Source organism: Rhineura floridana, chromosome 11 (genome assembly GCF_030035675.1).
Source record: "Rhineura floridana isolate rRhiFlo1 chromosome 11, rRhiFlo1.hap2, whole genome shotgun sequence".
In the NCBI taxonomy this organism is placed as follows: Eukaryota; Metazoa; Chordata; class Lepidosauria; order Squamata; family Rhineuridae; genus Rhineura; species Rhineura floridana.
Genome location: NC_084490.1, coordinates 21,685,424 through 21,702,956, shown reverse-complemented (window position 1 = coordinate 21,702,956; position 17,533 = coordinate 21,685,424). Strand labels below are relative to the sequence as shown.

Below are 17,533 nucleotides of genomic sequence, written 5' to 3'. Positions count from 1 at the left end.
TCAGGTGGAGGCTTAATATTGCAAGCGGGTCATTCAGTTATCGCAAACAGATTATTGGCAACAGGATTTTTTAAAATCTTAGTGGACTTTCTGAAGAAAGGGTAAATTTGGATTAAATGCCGGTGGTAGCGGTGAAACACGGGCTGGCAGTTTGATGCTGACATCATGTGAATGCTGCAAAAAAAACATGTATGCATGAACAGCACCAATCCCACAATAAGCGGGAAGGACTCTTGGAAACAATCTCTGAACCACAGCACATTCCCCCTCCCCATCAGTAGTTTTTTGTTGCCATTCATTGCCAACACTTTCCTTTTTCCCTTGTCCATCCTTGAAATTCATCAACCCTACTAAAACGTTAAACATGCCAACAGTGCTAATGTGATTTCTCACCCCACTCCTTTCTGCAGCACTTATTGGCTTGGGATGTTTGCTCGGAGACCAAAGCATGGAACGAGATACAAAAGCATCAGAACAGAGTAATAAAAAATGTGGATGTCCTTGTGTAGCTGCTACTTCCCTCCATGGCAAAAGACAAGGTTACTGCTAATTTATTTTAAGTTTATATAAATGCATGCAAATTTGAAATGGTCAATCACTTTGTAGCTAGCCTATATTTAAAATAATAACAATAACAATAAGCCTCCCCATGCATTCAAATTTCATCCTGCATGAAGGGATTTGTCAACAACCCTAAACCCCATCCAATAGTGGAGGAATTAATGGCCAAGAGTAGGCTACTAGACTACATGATATCCTCAGACTGGGCAATGCCGATGCTCACTATTGCACAGGCTGTGTTCACTACAAGACTCCATGAGTGGGATGTGTTCCTCGGGCTTGCGCCTCCCACGGCGCCCCTTCAGCTTGGCATCCGTGTTCACCTGAACCATGAGTGGCTCCTGCCGCTTACGGCGTTGCTTCTTTTCGATGATACGGCGCTGAAAGGGTGATAGAAAAGGAAGCAGGGTTAGAGACGGGACTGGGAATACTGGTATTATTTATTTCCCAAATTCATATCCCATTCCTTCACTGGTCAATTGGCTCATACAGAAATTTTGTGGTGAGGGGGGCTGGTGGAAGCCTGACTAGTCCCTACTACCAACCTTACCCCCCTATATTCCAGGCCCCTCTGTGAATGTACAGCTTAGCCTACTGTTTAGTCTCTGTCTGTTTACTTGTGGAGATATAGGGTGCTATCCAACTAAGGGCTCTGCCAGACAGCCTATTGATTGAGCATTCATCCTGGTTTGCACAAAGCTTATGTGGAGGTTAGACAATGTCAGGTCTTTACTGAGCATTCATTCATTGTTTGCAGGGAGGTTGAGCATGCACCCCGATTTGCTTGTGCAATGGTTATACATCTTCCCATTAATCTGTCCTTTACCCCCCACTTTTTAGTGCATCGCCCTATCACTTTCTTAACTCCAAAAGTCCAGTTTTGTTTGTTTGTTTTAAAAGTGGGTTTGTTGCTGCAGACTGCTTTAATTCACTTTAATTGCACAAACCTAAACTTCCATTATGCGACTGAATCCCTCTCTCAAAATCCTGACAGTCTGGAGGTGACCCAAGTCATGCTGAGAGTGGACAAGCAACAGACAAAATCACAGTATCCCCCCAAAACATGATAAAAGTGATTTATGTACAAAACAAGACTATATGTAAGCCACGTCTATGTGAAAATTGCAGCCATTTTTCCAGATGCTTCAAATTGTAAGGATGAGATCTGCTGGACTGCATCCTGTTTCATGCTTCTTCAGAACAAATTGAGAGTTTCTCACAGATGGCAGAAGAAAATGAAATGTGGTGTACAGCAAATGTTATAAAAATACATAATAAAACCATTCAGACAAATTACTAATAAAGACGTATATATATTTCTTACTTGACACTCTTCCCCATTCAACACCTCTCAGCCTTCTGACATGTATCCAGGGTCCAAACAAACTCACAGATCACCCTAAAAAATCCCACAAGGCAGAGGATTCTGGGAACCTGCTGACATCACCCTAGTCTGTCACTCTAGGGTTTATAGGTAGGCACCAAGCTCGGATGGAGCTTCCTCCGGCTGCCTACAACTATGTACTATTCAGCATTCAATCAGCTACACTGTCCACACACCCACTTCCAGGCGAGAGCAGGTTTGGTTTGGTAGGTTTCCCAGGATGATCCCAAGAATGGCAAGTAGGAGTTTTGCAACAGTTCCCTCTGACTTGCCTCCCTCCCCTATCCCCTCCAATCCCCACCCATTAAGAGGTCCCACAGACAGGTTTTGCCTGAGGCCTGCCAAGATCCCAGAGCTATGCCTTCAGGGTGGGAAAGGAGCAGAAGGTGAATAATGGGATATGTTGCATTGCCATGTTCAAGAACGTTGTAGGCATGCATTGCCACCTGCAGATAACACGTGCAAGTAAGCGCAGGCCTGCAGCTCAAGGCTGCCCTCAGCAACAAACCAGCTCCTCCCCACTTCAGGAATCTGGCCCTGAATGGCCCACCCCCATCAAAGTACCTGGAATTCCAGTTTCTGCTTCCGAATAAATGCTGCTTCGTCATTGCCATTGCTGGAAGATAAGAGGGTACCAGTATCAGGAGGTGAACTGGGGAAGGAACGGAGGCGGCGGTACAAATTCCGGGACATTCTGAGATGTGGCATCACGCTGCCAGCTCCGGGGCAGCCCCACCTGCTGGCGGGTCAGTCCCCAGGATTGCTGCTTTCTGGGGATTCTGAATGCCATGGCGCTGAAGGGACTTTGTGACCTCACAAAAGCCTCAAAGGTGCAGCCATGTGTGGGGCGGGAAAGTGGCCCTGTCTAGGGATCCCTCAATCCCACGGCTAGGGCCACACTAATAGCTACTTCAGCTGGACAAGTCTGCTTTTTAAGCCTTCAGTGCTCTTGAGCTCCTGCATTGATCACAGAGTGTTGTGGTACTTTAAACACTTTGGTCACATCCACACCATACATTTAAAACACATCGCTTCCCTCAAAGAAACCTGGGAACTGAAGTTTACCCCTCACAGAGCTACACTTCACAGCACCCTTAACAAACTGCAGTTCCTAGGATTCTTTGGAGGATGCCATGTGCTTTAAATGTATGGTGTGGATGTAACACATTTATTATGCCGTATAAGCTTTTGTGGACTACATGTGCATTGGATGAAGTGGGCTGCACTCCACGAAAGCGTATGCCAGGTTAGCCAATGTGGTGCCACCCAGACGTTGTTTACTACAACTCCCATCTGCAACACAGCCAGCCTAGCCAATGGTCAGGGATCATGGGAGTTGTAGTCCACAACATCTGGCTCCCTCTGGCTTATGTGCCATAATAAATCTGTTAGTCTTTAAGGTGCCACAAGACTCTTTGTCGTTTTTGCTGCAGCGTGGATACAGTGATGTCTTTTTAGTCAGTTAAAAGGGTTTTTAATTGATTAACCCAACCAATGAACGGTTGAAGTTCTAATGTTAACTTAGCTAAGTTGTATACCATTTTGAAGTATGCATTTTTTATCAATACATACTGTACATAGAATGGAACATTATGAAGCTGCCGGACCATTGCTCCATCTGGCACAGTACTGTCTATGCTAGCTTGCAGCCGCTCTCCAGGACTTCAGACCCGGATCTCTCCCTGCCCTATCTGGAGACGCCGGGGATTGAACCTGGGACCTACTGCATGGAAAACAGATGCTCCGCCATTGAGCTGCATGCCCTTCCCCTTTATACAGATATCAGTGCTTCAGTGTAGAACTAGGCTCTACCTCCTAACTGCTATGCCAGAAGCGGGGAACCTTTTTCATCTCCAGGGACACATTCCCTTCTGGGCAACCTTCTGAGGGCCACATGCTAAAAGTGATTGGGGCCAGAGGCAAAAGTGGGAGGAGCAATGAATTTAAATTTTACTTTTGTTTGTACAGTAAGCTACTTTCTACACACATTAGCACACCTCTCTCAATCCTCCATCCAGGTAAGCAAGAGACCTTATCAGAGGTCAAGGCCACATCTCAGCCAGGCAAAAGCACTTGGGCTGCACAGCAGGGCCAGTGAGGAGTATGGCCTGTGGAGAGTTCCGAGGGCCAGATCGATAGCTGCATTTGGCCCCGGGGCCTCAGGTTCCCCATCCCTGCACTATGCTGCCATGCCATTAGCAATGTTCAGCTAGCTACCTAGGCAGGCAGGCAGGAAGACTAAGAAGCACCATTTCTTACCACATGCCTTTTTTCCCTTACCTCCCAGGGGTGAGTGAAGTGTTTTTACCTGCAGATTCCATGAGGCTGCAAGAAAACGGTGCAGGTGGTTCAGACCCCCAAAACCAACAAGATTTTTCGAACGGTCAGCCCCCTAAACATTTGTTGGCATTAGCGAGTGGGAAAGACGTCTTTGCTGCAAGACGTTCAGTGCTCCTAATGCAGAGGAGCCATGCAAGGCAGCACCAATCCCTACTAGTTCAGACTGCAGGCAGGGAGATTAGCAGAACAGGCAAGAGTGGCGTCATCCAGGCAAGGGATTGCTGAGACGGTTGCACAACACCTCTATTTATTTAACATTGATTCATGAACACGCTTTTTAAGTTGAGACCTTATTCCAGTCTGTGTCTGTGTTGGAATTGCTTTTTAATATGTTTTTAAACTTTTTTAAAAAATTAAGTTTTAACTTTTTTTAAAGTTTTTTTGAAAGCTTTTTTAAAAAATGTTTTTAAAGATGTTTTGTTTTAATGTATTTTAAAGTCTGTTTTTATGATGCTTTAAAGTGTTTTTAGTGCTTTTGTTTGCCACCCTGGGCTCCTGCTGGGAGGAAGGGTGGGACAGAAATCAAATAATTAATAAATAAATGTTATTATTTATATCATGTTTATTTTATCATAAATTTATTTATTATTTATAACTGCTCATCCAGCCAAGTTCTCTGGGTGGTTTACATCTATATTGCATATTTTGGGAAGTTGTGTGTGTTTCTATACATGACACCAATAATCAAAATATGTAGAAAAAATAAGTAACTAGTGATGCCCACATCAAAATATGCATTGGGCCACATCTCTATGCACACCAAAAATAACACAAATTTGTAGAAAAAAATAAGTAACTGGCAGTTCTCACCCTCCAAAATGTTTGGATCACCAGGAATTATACACCCATGCATCCGGGAAAGTGTCCTCTATGAGATGGTGTTGGATCCTGCCCAGTCCAGAGCTTTCTCCGGGCTCATGGCATTGTTAAGAGTGTCTATGCCCAACAAAAATGGCCTGATTTGTTTTTGGTTTTTTTAAGGATACTGAGGGTGTGCCCAGTCCAACATATGTGTTGGATTATGATAAATCATGCACCCATGTATCCAGGAGAGTGTCCTCTATGTGATGGCATTATATTACACCCGACCCAGAGCTTCCTCAGAGGACATCTCCTGGCTGGGCACATACATGATAGGTGGTGGCCCCAAGAATACTTTGCAGTGGGCACCCCCAGCTCCTTGTTGGTGTGCATAGATGCAATTGACTTTGCCTTGCACCTGCAGGAAGCTCTAAGGCAAGGGAGATCCAATGCCACTTTGTATAGGACACTCTTCTGGATGCGTGGGTATATGATTGCGGGTGGCTCAAAGCATATTTTGGGCTGGGCACTCCCAGGTATTAATTTTTTCTACATATTTTGGCTTTGGTGGTATGCATAGATGCTCTTGACTGTGCCATGTGCTTGGAGGAAGCTCTGGGCGCCTGGAGGAAGCTCTGGGCCTGGCAGGATGCAATGTCATCTCATAGACAATATATTCATCGATGTAGGTATGATTTGTGATAGCCCAAAGCATATTTCTGGGAGGACATCACCAGGTATTTTTCTTCCCTACACATATTGGCTATTGGAGGTGTGTAGATGCCCTTGATCGTGCCATGCACCTGGAGGAAGATCTGTGCTGGGCAGGATCCAATGCCATCTCATGGAGGAGGATGGGGCTATCAATGGTTACTAGCCATGATGGCTATGCTCTGCCTCCACAGCCAGAGACAGTATGCTTCGGAATACCAGTTGCTGGAAACTGCAGGAGGAGAGAGTGCTCTTGCACTCAGGTCCTGCTTGCAGGCTTCCCATGGAGATAATGGGGGTTTAACCCACCAAAGGTATGAATTAACATACCAATGCCACAATGTTTGTATTATTATCATCACTATCTTGTGAATGGCCACTGTACATTTTTTATATGCATCTACGTTTTAATGTAAGACTGGGGAACCTGTGACCCTCCAGATGTTACTAAACTATAGCCCAAAGTCATAGGAATATGAAAATGGAAATGGACTGCCTTCAAGTCAATTCCAGCTTGTGGCGACCCTATGAAGAGGGTTTTCATTGTAAGCAGTATTCAGAGGGGGTTTACCATTGCTTCCCTCTGAGGCTAGTCCTCCCCAGCTGGCTAGGGCCTGCTCAGCTTGCCACAGCCGCACAAGCCAGCCCCTTCCTTGTCCACAACTGCCAGCTGGGGGCAACTGGGCTCCTTGGGACTATGCAGCTTGCCCACGGCTGCACAGGTGGCAGGGCACGTAACCCCTGAGCCACTCACTGTGGGGGTGATCTTTAGCTGACCCTTGACACCCAGGAGACACGAGTGGGGATTTGAACTCACAGACTCTGGACTTCCAGCCAGGCTCTCCTCCCCACTGTGCTATACCAGCTGTCATAGGAATATAGGGAGCGGCATTATGAGGAGTCAGGCCATAGGTCCATCCGGCTCAGTATTGTACACATTGACTGCCAACAGTTCTCCATGGTTTCAGACAAGGGTCTCTCCCAACCCTACCTAGAGATGCTGGGGATTGAACCTGGGGCCCTCCGCGTGCAAGGCAGGTGCTCTGCCACTGAACCATGACCCTTCCCCACTTATGTCTTATGCCATAACAAATGTATTAGTCTGTAAGATGCCACAAGGCTCTTTGCTGTTTTGCTGCAACAGACTAACACAGCTACCTGTTGGCAAAGAAAGAGTGCCTGAGTGTATTTTTCCACAGCAGAGTTGCAAGGCCAAGAAGCTCAGAGTTCGTGCCAATCCCAAGGACATGTTACCAGGCAACCGTGGCTCTTGCAGCTGGCCTTATCTATAAGACTGTGCAGAGCAGCCATTCTAGAGTGGGGGTCAAGGAGTTTGTTAGTAGAGAGAAAGAGCTTGTAATTGTATCCTGAAACTTTTCATGTCAGTAAAGTGACTCTTAAAAACCTATGACTTGTCTGGCTGAGTGATTCAACTGGGATCTAGCCTGTCACTATTCTGTTCTGCATCCTGGGCATCTGCTTGTGCCCGATCCAACAGCCAACAAGTGGTAGCAGAGGATGGTTTTGATGCGCAGACGGATGTCCGAAGAAAAGCCAAAAGAGGAGTAAAGAGGACGGGCGTGTGAAGAGCAAGAGACGGCGAAACTGAAAGCTGAGCTGAAAGCTGTGAGAGAGCCGTGGGAATAACTGACTGAAGGACGGAGGTGAGAATCTCTAATTACAAAGGCGGTGAACTGTGAAAAGTGAAAGTATGTCTGTTATGTTATCGGCCGGGATTCCCCTGGAAAGGCTAACAGGGAAAAATTATGGCAGTTGGAAACAGAGAATGCAGGCTTTTCTAGTGAAAGAAGGCGTTTGGCAAGCCATCGCAGATGACCCACCCGCCGTGGTGCCAATACCAGTCGATTGGAGAAGGCTGGATGAAAGGGCAAAGGCGTTAATTGTTCTTGCTATTGATGATTCTCAACTACTGCACATGCGTGACACAGTAACAGCAAAGGAAACCTGGGAAACTTTGAAAAATATTCATGTGAAAAAGACTGCTAGTAGTAAAATATATCTTGCCAGAAGATTATATCAGATGCGCTTATCTGAAAATACAACGTCAGAGCACTTATTGGAGATGAATAGACTATTTGCTGAGTTGACAGAACGTGACGTGGAACATTCTCAAATGCAAAAAGTCTATATCGTGTTATCATCCCTGGATTCAAGTTATGACGCTCTTGTGAGTTCGATGGAAGCAATGCAAGATGCAAATCTAAACATGGACTATATAGAGGGAAAACTTTTACAAGAATATCAAAGAAGGCAAGAAATGGCAAAGCAAGAAAAGACTGAGACTAAACACGTGGAAAAGCAGAACAACAAAGCAGCGGAGGAGAGACTGTATGGACATAAGGCATGTTATTTTTGTGGTTCCAGGCAACATCTTCAAAGGAATTGTGAAGCAAGAAGAAGAGAAAGAGGAAGAAAACCATGTGTACAGGTGATCTATGCTAGTAAGAATAAGCAATGTATTAACAATGAGCAGGGAAATAAATGTAATGATGTATGGGCTCTAGACAGTGGGGCTACAAATAGCATAATCAAAGATAAATCAATGTTTCATACATTTTGTGACATAGAGGATCATGTGATAATGGCTGATGGAACTAAGAAACTGATCAAAGGTAGGGGTACAGTGAAATTAGCAGGTTTCAATACCATTATGACAGACGTGCTTTATGTTCCAGACGTTGAAAGTAACATAATGTCAGTTTCTAAACTCAATGAAATGGGGTTCAATGTGTTGTTTCAAAGGGGCTCATGTCTAGTCATGAAAGGGAACAAAATATTCATGAAAGGGATAGTAAAGAACTCATTGTTCTACCTACACTTGAAACAAACCAATCATGTGCTTATGTGTGCCAATGAGAAACCCCACAATAATTGTGTACATTTATGGCACAGAAAATTGGGACATATAGGATATGAAAATGTGGTGAAAACAACTGAGAACAGTAATGATATTACATTGAGAAACTGTGGTAAATATGTAGACTGCAATGTGATAACAAACCAAAGCAATTGTGGCAGCAAAGAACACAGAAGCCATGCCTAGTACAAACGCTCCTTATCAGTTAATACACATGGATTTAGTGGGACCATTACAACCAACGCAGGGTAGTGCAAGATATTTCCTGACTATAGTAGATGATTTTTCGAGATTCTGCACTGTTTATTTACTGAAAGCTAAAAGCGAAGCTGCAGAGAAACTGAAACGGTTTATAACAAAGATTGAAGTGCAGTTTGGTATTAAGATACAGCGAATGAGATCAGACCAAGGGGGAGAGTTCACAGGACACTCGTTAACTGAATACCTAGATAAAAGAGGAATGAAACAGGAGTTAACAGCCCCATTTACACCACATCAGAACGGGACAGGTGAACGCTGGAACAGGTTGCTTCAGGACTCAATGAGAGCAATGTTGTGTGATACTTCATTGAATAATGGTTTTTGGGGAGAGTGTGTTCTTTATGCAGCGTACATTCAGAACAGAGTATTCCATAAGGCCATTGGAATGTCTCCTTATGAGAAATTGTATGAAAGAAAACCCAGATTACAACATTTGATTCGATTTGGTGCACCATGCTGGGTGCACGTACATAAAAGTAAAAGGTCAGGGAAGCTGCAAAAGAGAGCAGACAAAGGGTTCATGCTAGGATTTGAAAACACATACTACAGGGTCTGGATGCCAAAACAAAGGTCTGTAGTTTTAAGCAGAAGTGTGCAAGCAGTAGAGCAGGATTGGGAAGAGAAAACATATGTAGATCTGGGACACACTGATGAGAGTAATGCACAAGCACAGGAAGACACAATGCCAATAAAACAAGAAGAAAAAGAGAGCAGTAGTGAAACTGACTCAAGCACTTCCAGCTCTGATAGAGAAACTGAGGAAAAACCAGACACAGAGGAAATAAAACCACGTAGGTCAGAAAGAACAACCAAAGGAATTCCACCAGTAAGATTTAGGATAAACTCCATAAAAGATATAGATTGCAGTAACTGGAAAAAATGGGATGATGGAAATCATGAGGATTGAACTGTAAAAGCAGAAATGAATGTAATAAAAGTGATGCTGAGTGAATAAAATAAAAGATAACTGATGTTGATGTAAACTGGAAAAAATGTATCATGTGGAGGAAAATGATGATGTAAATGTAAATATGACATGTAGCATGTAACACACGAAAATGTACAAATGTAAATGTAATGCTAAAGGTTTAGGCTATGGAAAAATAGGTGGGGGATGTTGGCAAAGAAAGAGTGCCTGAGTGTATTTTTCCACAGCAGAGTTGCAAGGCCAAGAAGCTCAGAGTTCGTGCCAATCCCAAGGACATGTTACCAGGCAACCGTGGCTCTTGCAGCTGGCCTTATCTATAAGACTGTGCAGAGCAGCCATTCTAGAGTGGGGGTCAAGGAGTTTGTTAGTAGAGAGAAAGAGCTTGTAATTTTATCCTGAAACTTTTCATGTCAGTAAAGTGACTCTTAAAAACCTATGACTTGTCTGGCTGAGTGATTCAACTGGCATCTAGCCTGTCACTATTCTGTTCTGCATCCTGGGCATCTGCTTGTGCCCGATCCAACATCCAACACTACCCCCCCAATGTATTTTTAGGGAATGTTCTGGGTGGCGAGCCACAGCAGCTACACTGATTTTGAAATGGATTAAGTCCATAGCATAGACATGTCTTCTGACAGCAGCCTCGCTGGTGGGTTATTAAATGAGAATGACCTCAGAAGGCTAAGAGTGTGGATTAAAAGCATGCAGGCAAATGACAAGGCTGCCCATGCAAGGCATTTGCTGTCATTCTAGGATGGACGAGACAGAATTAGCCTCATTAGGGATTAAGAAGAAGATTAAGACACACCCACCCACCCAGAACAGCCACATTTGTAGCTTACATTTTACGCCTTGCTGGAGATGGTTGAACTGCAGCAGGATCCAACTGCATCTGCCAAGCAGAAAAGAGAAGGAAATGGACATGGAGGCATAATATATATATATTTTAAAGTCAGTTTCCCCTTGCTTTCATGTACAACACAGCAGTCTTTACCCTGAGCCTTTCTGTTCTAAATTATCGGACTCAACCCCATCCTGGCTTTCTCTGCTAGTGTCACAACAAATCATTAGATCGCACTCCTCTTTGCAGAAAATCCAGATGTCCTGACACCTTCTGATACTCACTTTTAAAAAATGGTGTCAGATATTGATATCCCACCTTAGGGTAGAGTATGATAAGACAGCTAGCAAGCATTTGATCGATACCATAAAATGACAGTGCATCCCGAATAATACTCAAGGACTCCCAAACTCCCTTCTTACTCACCACCTTCCCAGGGAACACGGGAAGAGTCCCAGCCCCTCAGATCCCAGAACTGCAAGGCTAAGGTTGGGTCCTGCCTTCTCTTTCCACTTCCAGTTCTGATGCTGCCTTCAAGCTGCAGCTGGTGAAGACAGGTGCGGGGGTGTGGGGTTGAGCTGTTCCTCTTCCCCCAAGAAACCAGCATCAGATTCTCTCTTGCTTAATCAGCTTTGTCTGTCTTAAGTCTCCAGGACCTGTAGTTGCCATGAAAGGTGCCTTCTGTATGGGAGTGGGGTGTGTAAGCATCTAGTGGCTGTGTTGTTGAGCACTGGGCATGCATTTCCTGCACAGTGTATGCCTGTGTTTCTCTGTGTAAGAGCGAGCAAGAGGAAAAGCTTGCATACGAGTGAGCAGTTGCAGAAAAAATGTGTGCCTGCATAAATGCATGCATATATTAATAGGCTTACCCATGTCTCTGCAATGTGCAGAAGATCAGGGGCAACCTTTCCCAATCTGATGTTGAAGGTCCCCAGATGTTGAAGGACTACAACTCCCATCAGCCCCAGCCAGCATGGCCAATGGTCAAGAATGATGGGAATTGTAGTCCAGCAACATCTAGGGACCCAAAGATTGGGAAAGGCCGGTCTAGGGTATGCAAGAACCTGTTGGCATTTGTGCACTTGTTTGAGTAGGTGTGGAAGCAGAGCCAATTACACTGCTGTATGTTCAAGGGCCTATATGGGAGTATGCATTCTTTGTGGGTGGGTGTATTTGGGCCAGTAAGCCATACCTCAGCAGTAGGGCACATGCTTTGCATGCAGAAGGTCCCAGGTCCAATCCCTGGCATCCCCAGTTAAGGCTAGAAAGAACTCTTGCCAGGAACCCTGTAGAGCCCCTGCCGGCCAGTGTCTACAATCCTGAGGTAGTTGGACTAATGGTCTGTCTTGGTATCGAGCAGCTTCCTATGTTCCTTTGTGAGCAGCAGGTGCACAAATGCCTGTAAGAAAAGTGTGTGTGCAAATGAGGGCATGTGAGGAGCTGCATGCGAGTGCAAGCATCATATGTATGTACTGGAAGCTCCACCGGGTGTATGTAAGCTATTGTATCCGAGTGTGCACAGAGGAAAATTCATCTCCCGAAATGTATGGCATGGATGCATAGTCGGCAGGTCCAACGTTAACTGCGACCAGCAGTCCAGAGCCTCAGTCAGCAGAATGAGCAGCAGGACCCCAAAGATAGTAGGGCTGGCTCACCACATGCTGAAGTAAGCCAAGTAATATGGGTGGGCGGGCTGTTAATACTTTTAAGTCTAGTGTCTAAAAAGTCCTGACAACACCACTGCTCCAGAGGCTCACAAGCAGGGTCTTAAGGCAATTGCTTTTTCCTGTAGTTTTTCCCCAGCGTAGGAACAGGATGCTGCCTTATACTGAATCAGACCATTGGTCCATCGACTTCAGTAATGTCTACACTGAGTGGCAGCAGCTCTCTAGGGTTTCAGGGAGGGGACATTCCCAGCCTTACCTAGAGAAGGTGGAGATTGAACCTGGGACTTTCTATTTGCAAAGCAGATACTCTGCCACTGAGCTATGATCCTTCCTATAGCTCAGTCATAGTCAGAGGTGTACTGCCTCTCAGTGGAGGCTGGTTCGTTAGGGCAAGTGGGGCAACCAGCTCAGTCTGCCCTCAGCCAGCCCCTACCTGCTTTGCCTTCTTTCTTAAAACCAGTCCAGGGGGTGCCACTGCCTATCAGCTTCCTCCTTCTCAGCCTCAGTGTTGCCTTGTAGTACTCAGCAAGAGGGACGATGGAGACAAAACTAGAATTGGTTGGCTCCTCCCCATGTCATTGGCTCTGGCGCCATCTACTGTTGGCCTCCTTGCATTCTGTCCTACCAGTCCCAGTTGGACATTGGGTCCAGAGAGGGAGATAGCAAGTGAATGGGCAACAGGCACAGAAATGAGGTGGAGGTGGACCCACCACTCAGTAAGGGGCCCACTGGGCATCTTACCCAGGAGCCCTTCAAAGCCTGAAGCTCCACACATCCTTCTCCAAACTGAACTGAAATCCCTCATTACAGGTTCCTTTTCTTCCCCTCTGTTCGCTTACCTCTTCTGGAGATATCAATCGTGTTGATATGTTAATATCATCGTTCCAGTCGAGCATGGCCGGAGGTAATTTTTGTATCCTTTCTGAGAATCCAAAAAACCTATGGTGGGTTTGCTCAAGTCTGTTTCGTGCAAAGGAGCCTTTCAGACTTTGCAAAGAGCCTTCAAGCTCATAGACAGCATTACAGCTGATAAAGAACAAATTCCAATGAAGGAACCGAAGTCGATAGATCAGCCAGAGTTGAAAAAATCAGAACTTGTTTAATTCCCCCCAAAAATGTAATATTTATTCTCTTCCAGCTCACAGCAGCTACTTTACAAACTAGTTCCTTTAGTGCTCAGGGTAAGGGTCATCACCATACAGGTTACTGTTGCCTGATTGGACAATGGGTAGCCATGGCAATGCCACAAAGGATAAAAAGATGTTCCATTCTGGAATAAAGAATTCCAGAACATATAAAGCGACTCACCATTCCACTAGGATGCCAACTTTGACATGACTTGGCTGGTTCTAGCAGGCGCCAGTGCCAGTGGGGGCTCTCCCCAAGGGAGTGGGGGGAAGAGTGGATTCCAGTGGTATCTGTGAGGCCTAATCTTCATTTTTGTGGGTGTATGAACTCCACCTGTCCAACCACACTCCTATTTCTCTCGCTTCCAGCTATTTTTCTTTGCCTCCCTTAGTCTGCTCCTAATTGCTTATTCTTGTTTCTCCCCTATATAGGGACATAGGAAGCTGCCTGATACTGAGTCAGACCATTGGTCCATCTAGCTCAGTCCTCTCTATACTGGTTGGCAACCGCTCTCCAGGGTTTTAGGCAGGGGATATTCCTAGGCCTACATGCCCGATCTCATCTGATCTCAGAAGCTAAGCAGGGTCAGGCCTGGTTAGTACTTGCATGGGAGACTGCCCAGGAATACCGGGTGCAGTAGGCTTAGGGGAAATGTAAATGTACTGCCTTCAAGTCGATTCTGACTTATGGCGACCCTATGAATATTTTCATGAGGCTGAGAGGCAGTGACTGGCCCAAGGTCACTCAGTGAGCTTCATGGCTATGTGGGGATTCCAATCCTGGTCTCCCAGGTCGTAGTCCAGCACCTTAACCACTAAACCACCTCTGAATACGTCTTACCATGAAAACCCTATGATTATATCCAAAAAAGATTCATAGAGTCGCCATAAGTCGTAATTGATTGGAAGGCATATAACAAAAAACCTGCAGAAGGCAGGGATTGAACCTGGGACGAGCATGCAGAGTAGATGCTCTACCAGTGAGCTATGGTGCCTTCCCCTAAATTGCTCTCATTTTGTCATCCAGCTCCTCCTGCTTCCCTACAAGTGCCCCTTCTGGTGCTCTTGGCCACCCTCTTGTAACTGTGTGGCTCATCCCTTTTGCCCTTGAAAATGAAATGGTCTGACTTCAAGTCGATCCCAACTTATGACGACCCTATGAATAGAGTTTTCATGGTAAGTGGTATTCAGAGGGGGTTTACCATTGCCTTCCTCTGAGGCTGAGAGGCAGCGACTGGCCCAAGGTCACCCAGTGAGCTTCATGGCTGTGTGGGGATTCGAACCCTGGTGTCTCAGGCTGTAGTCCAACACCTTAACCACTACACCACACTGGCTCTCCTTTTGCCCTTAGCCCCTGCAAATGCCCTCTTTTTTTCATCATTTGCTTCCCCAGCTGCCTGCCTCTTTTATTTATTATAAAAAGAAAGGACTGATCCTGCTTTTTCAAAAAATATTAAGGTGATCTACAAAACAATAAATCTAATAATGATGATGATATGTATATTTCTCCTTTCCTCTAAGGAGCTCAAGGTTCTCTCTGACCCCATGTTATCCTCACAACATCCCTGTGAGGCAGGTTAGACTGACAGTAACTGGTCCAAGATCACCCAGTGAGCTTCATGGCTGAGTGGGGATTTGAGCCCTGGTCTCTCAGGTCTTAGTCCAACACTACACCAAATTTCTCCTTTTGGGGGGTTCTGCATTCCTACCAACACAATGGTTTGCACAATGAGGGTCAGGAGAAAATAGCCCACCAGAGACTCATGCAGGAGTCGGATGCCTGTCTGGGGCTGCAGAAATAGGGAGGTTCATCAACCACATGGTGAGCTGAGCATGACTGGCAGGCTGTGTTCAGCCCAGCCTGTCCCCTTATTTACTCATACCTGTCCCTGAGAAAGCCTTTGTTCCAAATTTGCCATTTGAAAGGGATATTTTGTTAATGTGCATGCCCACACAGCAGAATTGCCATTCCATAGATATCCATGTAAGAGAAATGGCCTAGGTTTCAATCATGTACCTTACCAGGTAAGCAAAAGGACTTTTTTAATGTGAAAAGGGTGTCTTGGTTTGGTGGATGCCCTTTTAAAATGTCAGCAGCCCTACCATTAGGCAGAGTGAGACAGCTGTCTTAGACAATACATAATAGGGGGTGGTAGCAGTCATCCCCACCCCCAATTTCCCCTAAACCCTCTAAGCTAACCTGCTCTGTCCCTCCTAAGCTAGTCTGCTATCCTCCAGCATGGTGAAGAATATTGTCCAGTGTTGCAACAAGAGCACTTCCAGACAACTTGATTATTGAGGATCCATTCTGATTTGTGGGGAGGGGGGGATTATATTATGTTGCATGAAGCAAGCATTATCCCACACATTCCAGAGCATTTGCAAACAATCCAATCTTTTGGGGAAAACAGATTTGTTGCATAAGACAACCTGCGCCACAGCCATACAATATAGTTAAAGTTATACCACTTTAACTGTCATGGAGAATCCTGGGAACTGTAGTTTGTTAAGGGTGCTGGAAAGTGTAGCTCTGTAAGGTCAGCACATTTAACACATATCTCAGGATTCTCCATGACTTTAATAGTGTTTTAAATGTCTGGTGTGGATATGAGCCTGAATTTGCCAGTTTGTGACTAAATCCCACCCGAAAATAGCAATAGTCTGGATTCCACTCTCAGTTCAGTCATGCATGTAATGGAGAGGGAGAAAAGCACCATCTTGTTATTCGCTTCAGGCAGAAAAATGTCGTCAGTGTGTCCTGAATGTCAGGATTTATATCTTACACATTAAAGGGCACAGTCACACAAATCAGTACTGGTTTTCAACAATGTACTTTAGGATGTAATTGAAGGTATTTCAATAGACACACTCTTGAGGACATCTGATTTGGGGGGAAAAACCAAACTGGGGTCAGGTATTCTACACAGAATGGCATGGATTTCAGCCATGCTCCTTATGACCAGCCGTGGCTGATGCCAACTGGGACTGGTAGGGTGGAAGGCATGGAGGCCAACAGTAGGTGAAGCCAGAGCCAATAACAGGCAGAGCCAACAAATTCTAGATTTGTCTCCATCCTCCTCCCTGCTGAGTTCTAGGAGGGCAACACTAGGACTGTGGAGGAGGAAGCTGACAGCCAGGGACACCCCCTGGGCTGGTTGTTTAAGTAGGAAGGCAGGCAGATGGGGCTGGCCTGGGGCATACTGAGGTTAGTTGGACAATGTCCCATTTGCCCTAATAGACCAGCCTTCCAATGTTTATGAACTAAATAAAACATAACTCTTAAGGAACTTTGTAGGTGCCTCGGGGCACAACCCTGTAACACAGTTACACCATCTAAGTGGCCTTAGGAAGCAGCATTGCTCTGCCTGTGACCACAGACTGCTAATTTATTTATATACACATATACTGGCAGGCTGCCTATTTCTTGAAATAATTAATGTGGAAATATGTACATACCATACAGGCAAAGCCATAATTGCTGTAACACATTTCTATCTTACTGTACATAGTTGGGAAGAATGTTTGATCATTACACATTTGAACACCTCTAATGATGTTGTAACCAAATTTTCAATGATGGTTTGAGAGATCGATGAGCAGGTTTTCATCTGTTTGGATAGAACTGAACACCATTCTGAATCAAGATCATGGAATGAACCTTTCAAAACTGCAGTAATTTTAACCAATGATTTCAAAACTGCACTGTCTTTTTGGTTTCTTAGAATTCCCAAGTAATGCTGGGTATAAAGTTGTTAGTAAACTATAAAGACTCTTTTTTACTTTTTCTGCAAGAGACTAAAAAGGGCTAACACTCTGGAAAAACAATCAACAAAGTTATTTTTAAATGATTATTCACCATAGACAGGATGAACTCCAGCCACTGTTACAGTAATCTTTGTTTTGCTGAGCAAAGTTTTCCTTCTGTTCACTGCATTTCCATTCTGAGACATCTTCTCCTGATGAATTTCTGCCTGCCATGCAACAAGGCACAATATCTCTGTTAAGCGATTTTTAAAAGCGGGCAACCTTAGGAA

General features: G+C 45.0%; 1 protein-coding gene across 9 annotated transcripts in view; it reads right to left on the bottom strand.

Moving 5' to 3' along the window:
* Positions 1–17,533, bottom strand: part of TULP2 (TUB like protein 2) — a 38,751-nt gene that overhangs the window by 20,700 nt on the left and 518 nt on the right. For 5 of the 9 annotated variants that reach the window (XM_061592172.1, XM_061592173.1, XM_061592164.1 and 2 more), the window contains exons 2-5: positions 17,356–17,470; positions 10,707–10,756; positions 2,510–2,561; positions 785–941 (exon numbers count right to left, since the gene is read on the bottom strand). In XM_061592172.1, the coding sequence (XP_061448156.1) occupies positions 785–941; positions 2,510–2,561; positions 10,707–10,756; positions 17,356–17,358 (262 nt within the window). In that variant the 5' untranslated portion in view covers positions 17,359–17,470. Of the gene's footprint in view, positions 1–784; positions 942–2,509; positions 2,562–4,225; positions 4,267–10,706; positions 10,757–17,355; positions 17,526–17,533 lie in introns of those variants that run through there. The other 4 variants (XM_061592167.1, XM_061592169.1, XM_061592165.1 and 1 more) reach the window with 3 other exon arrangements.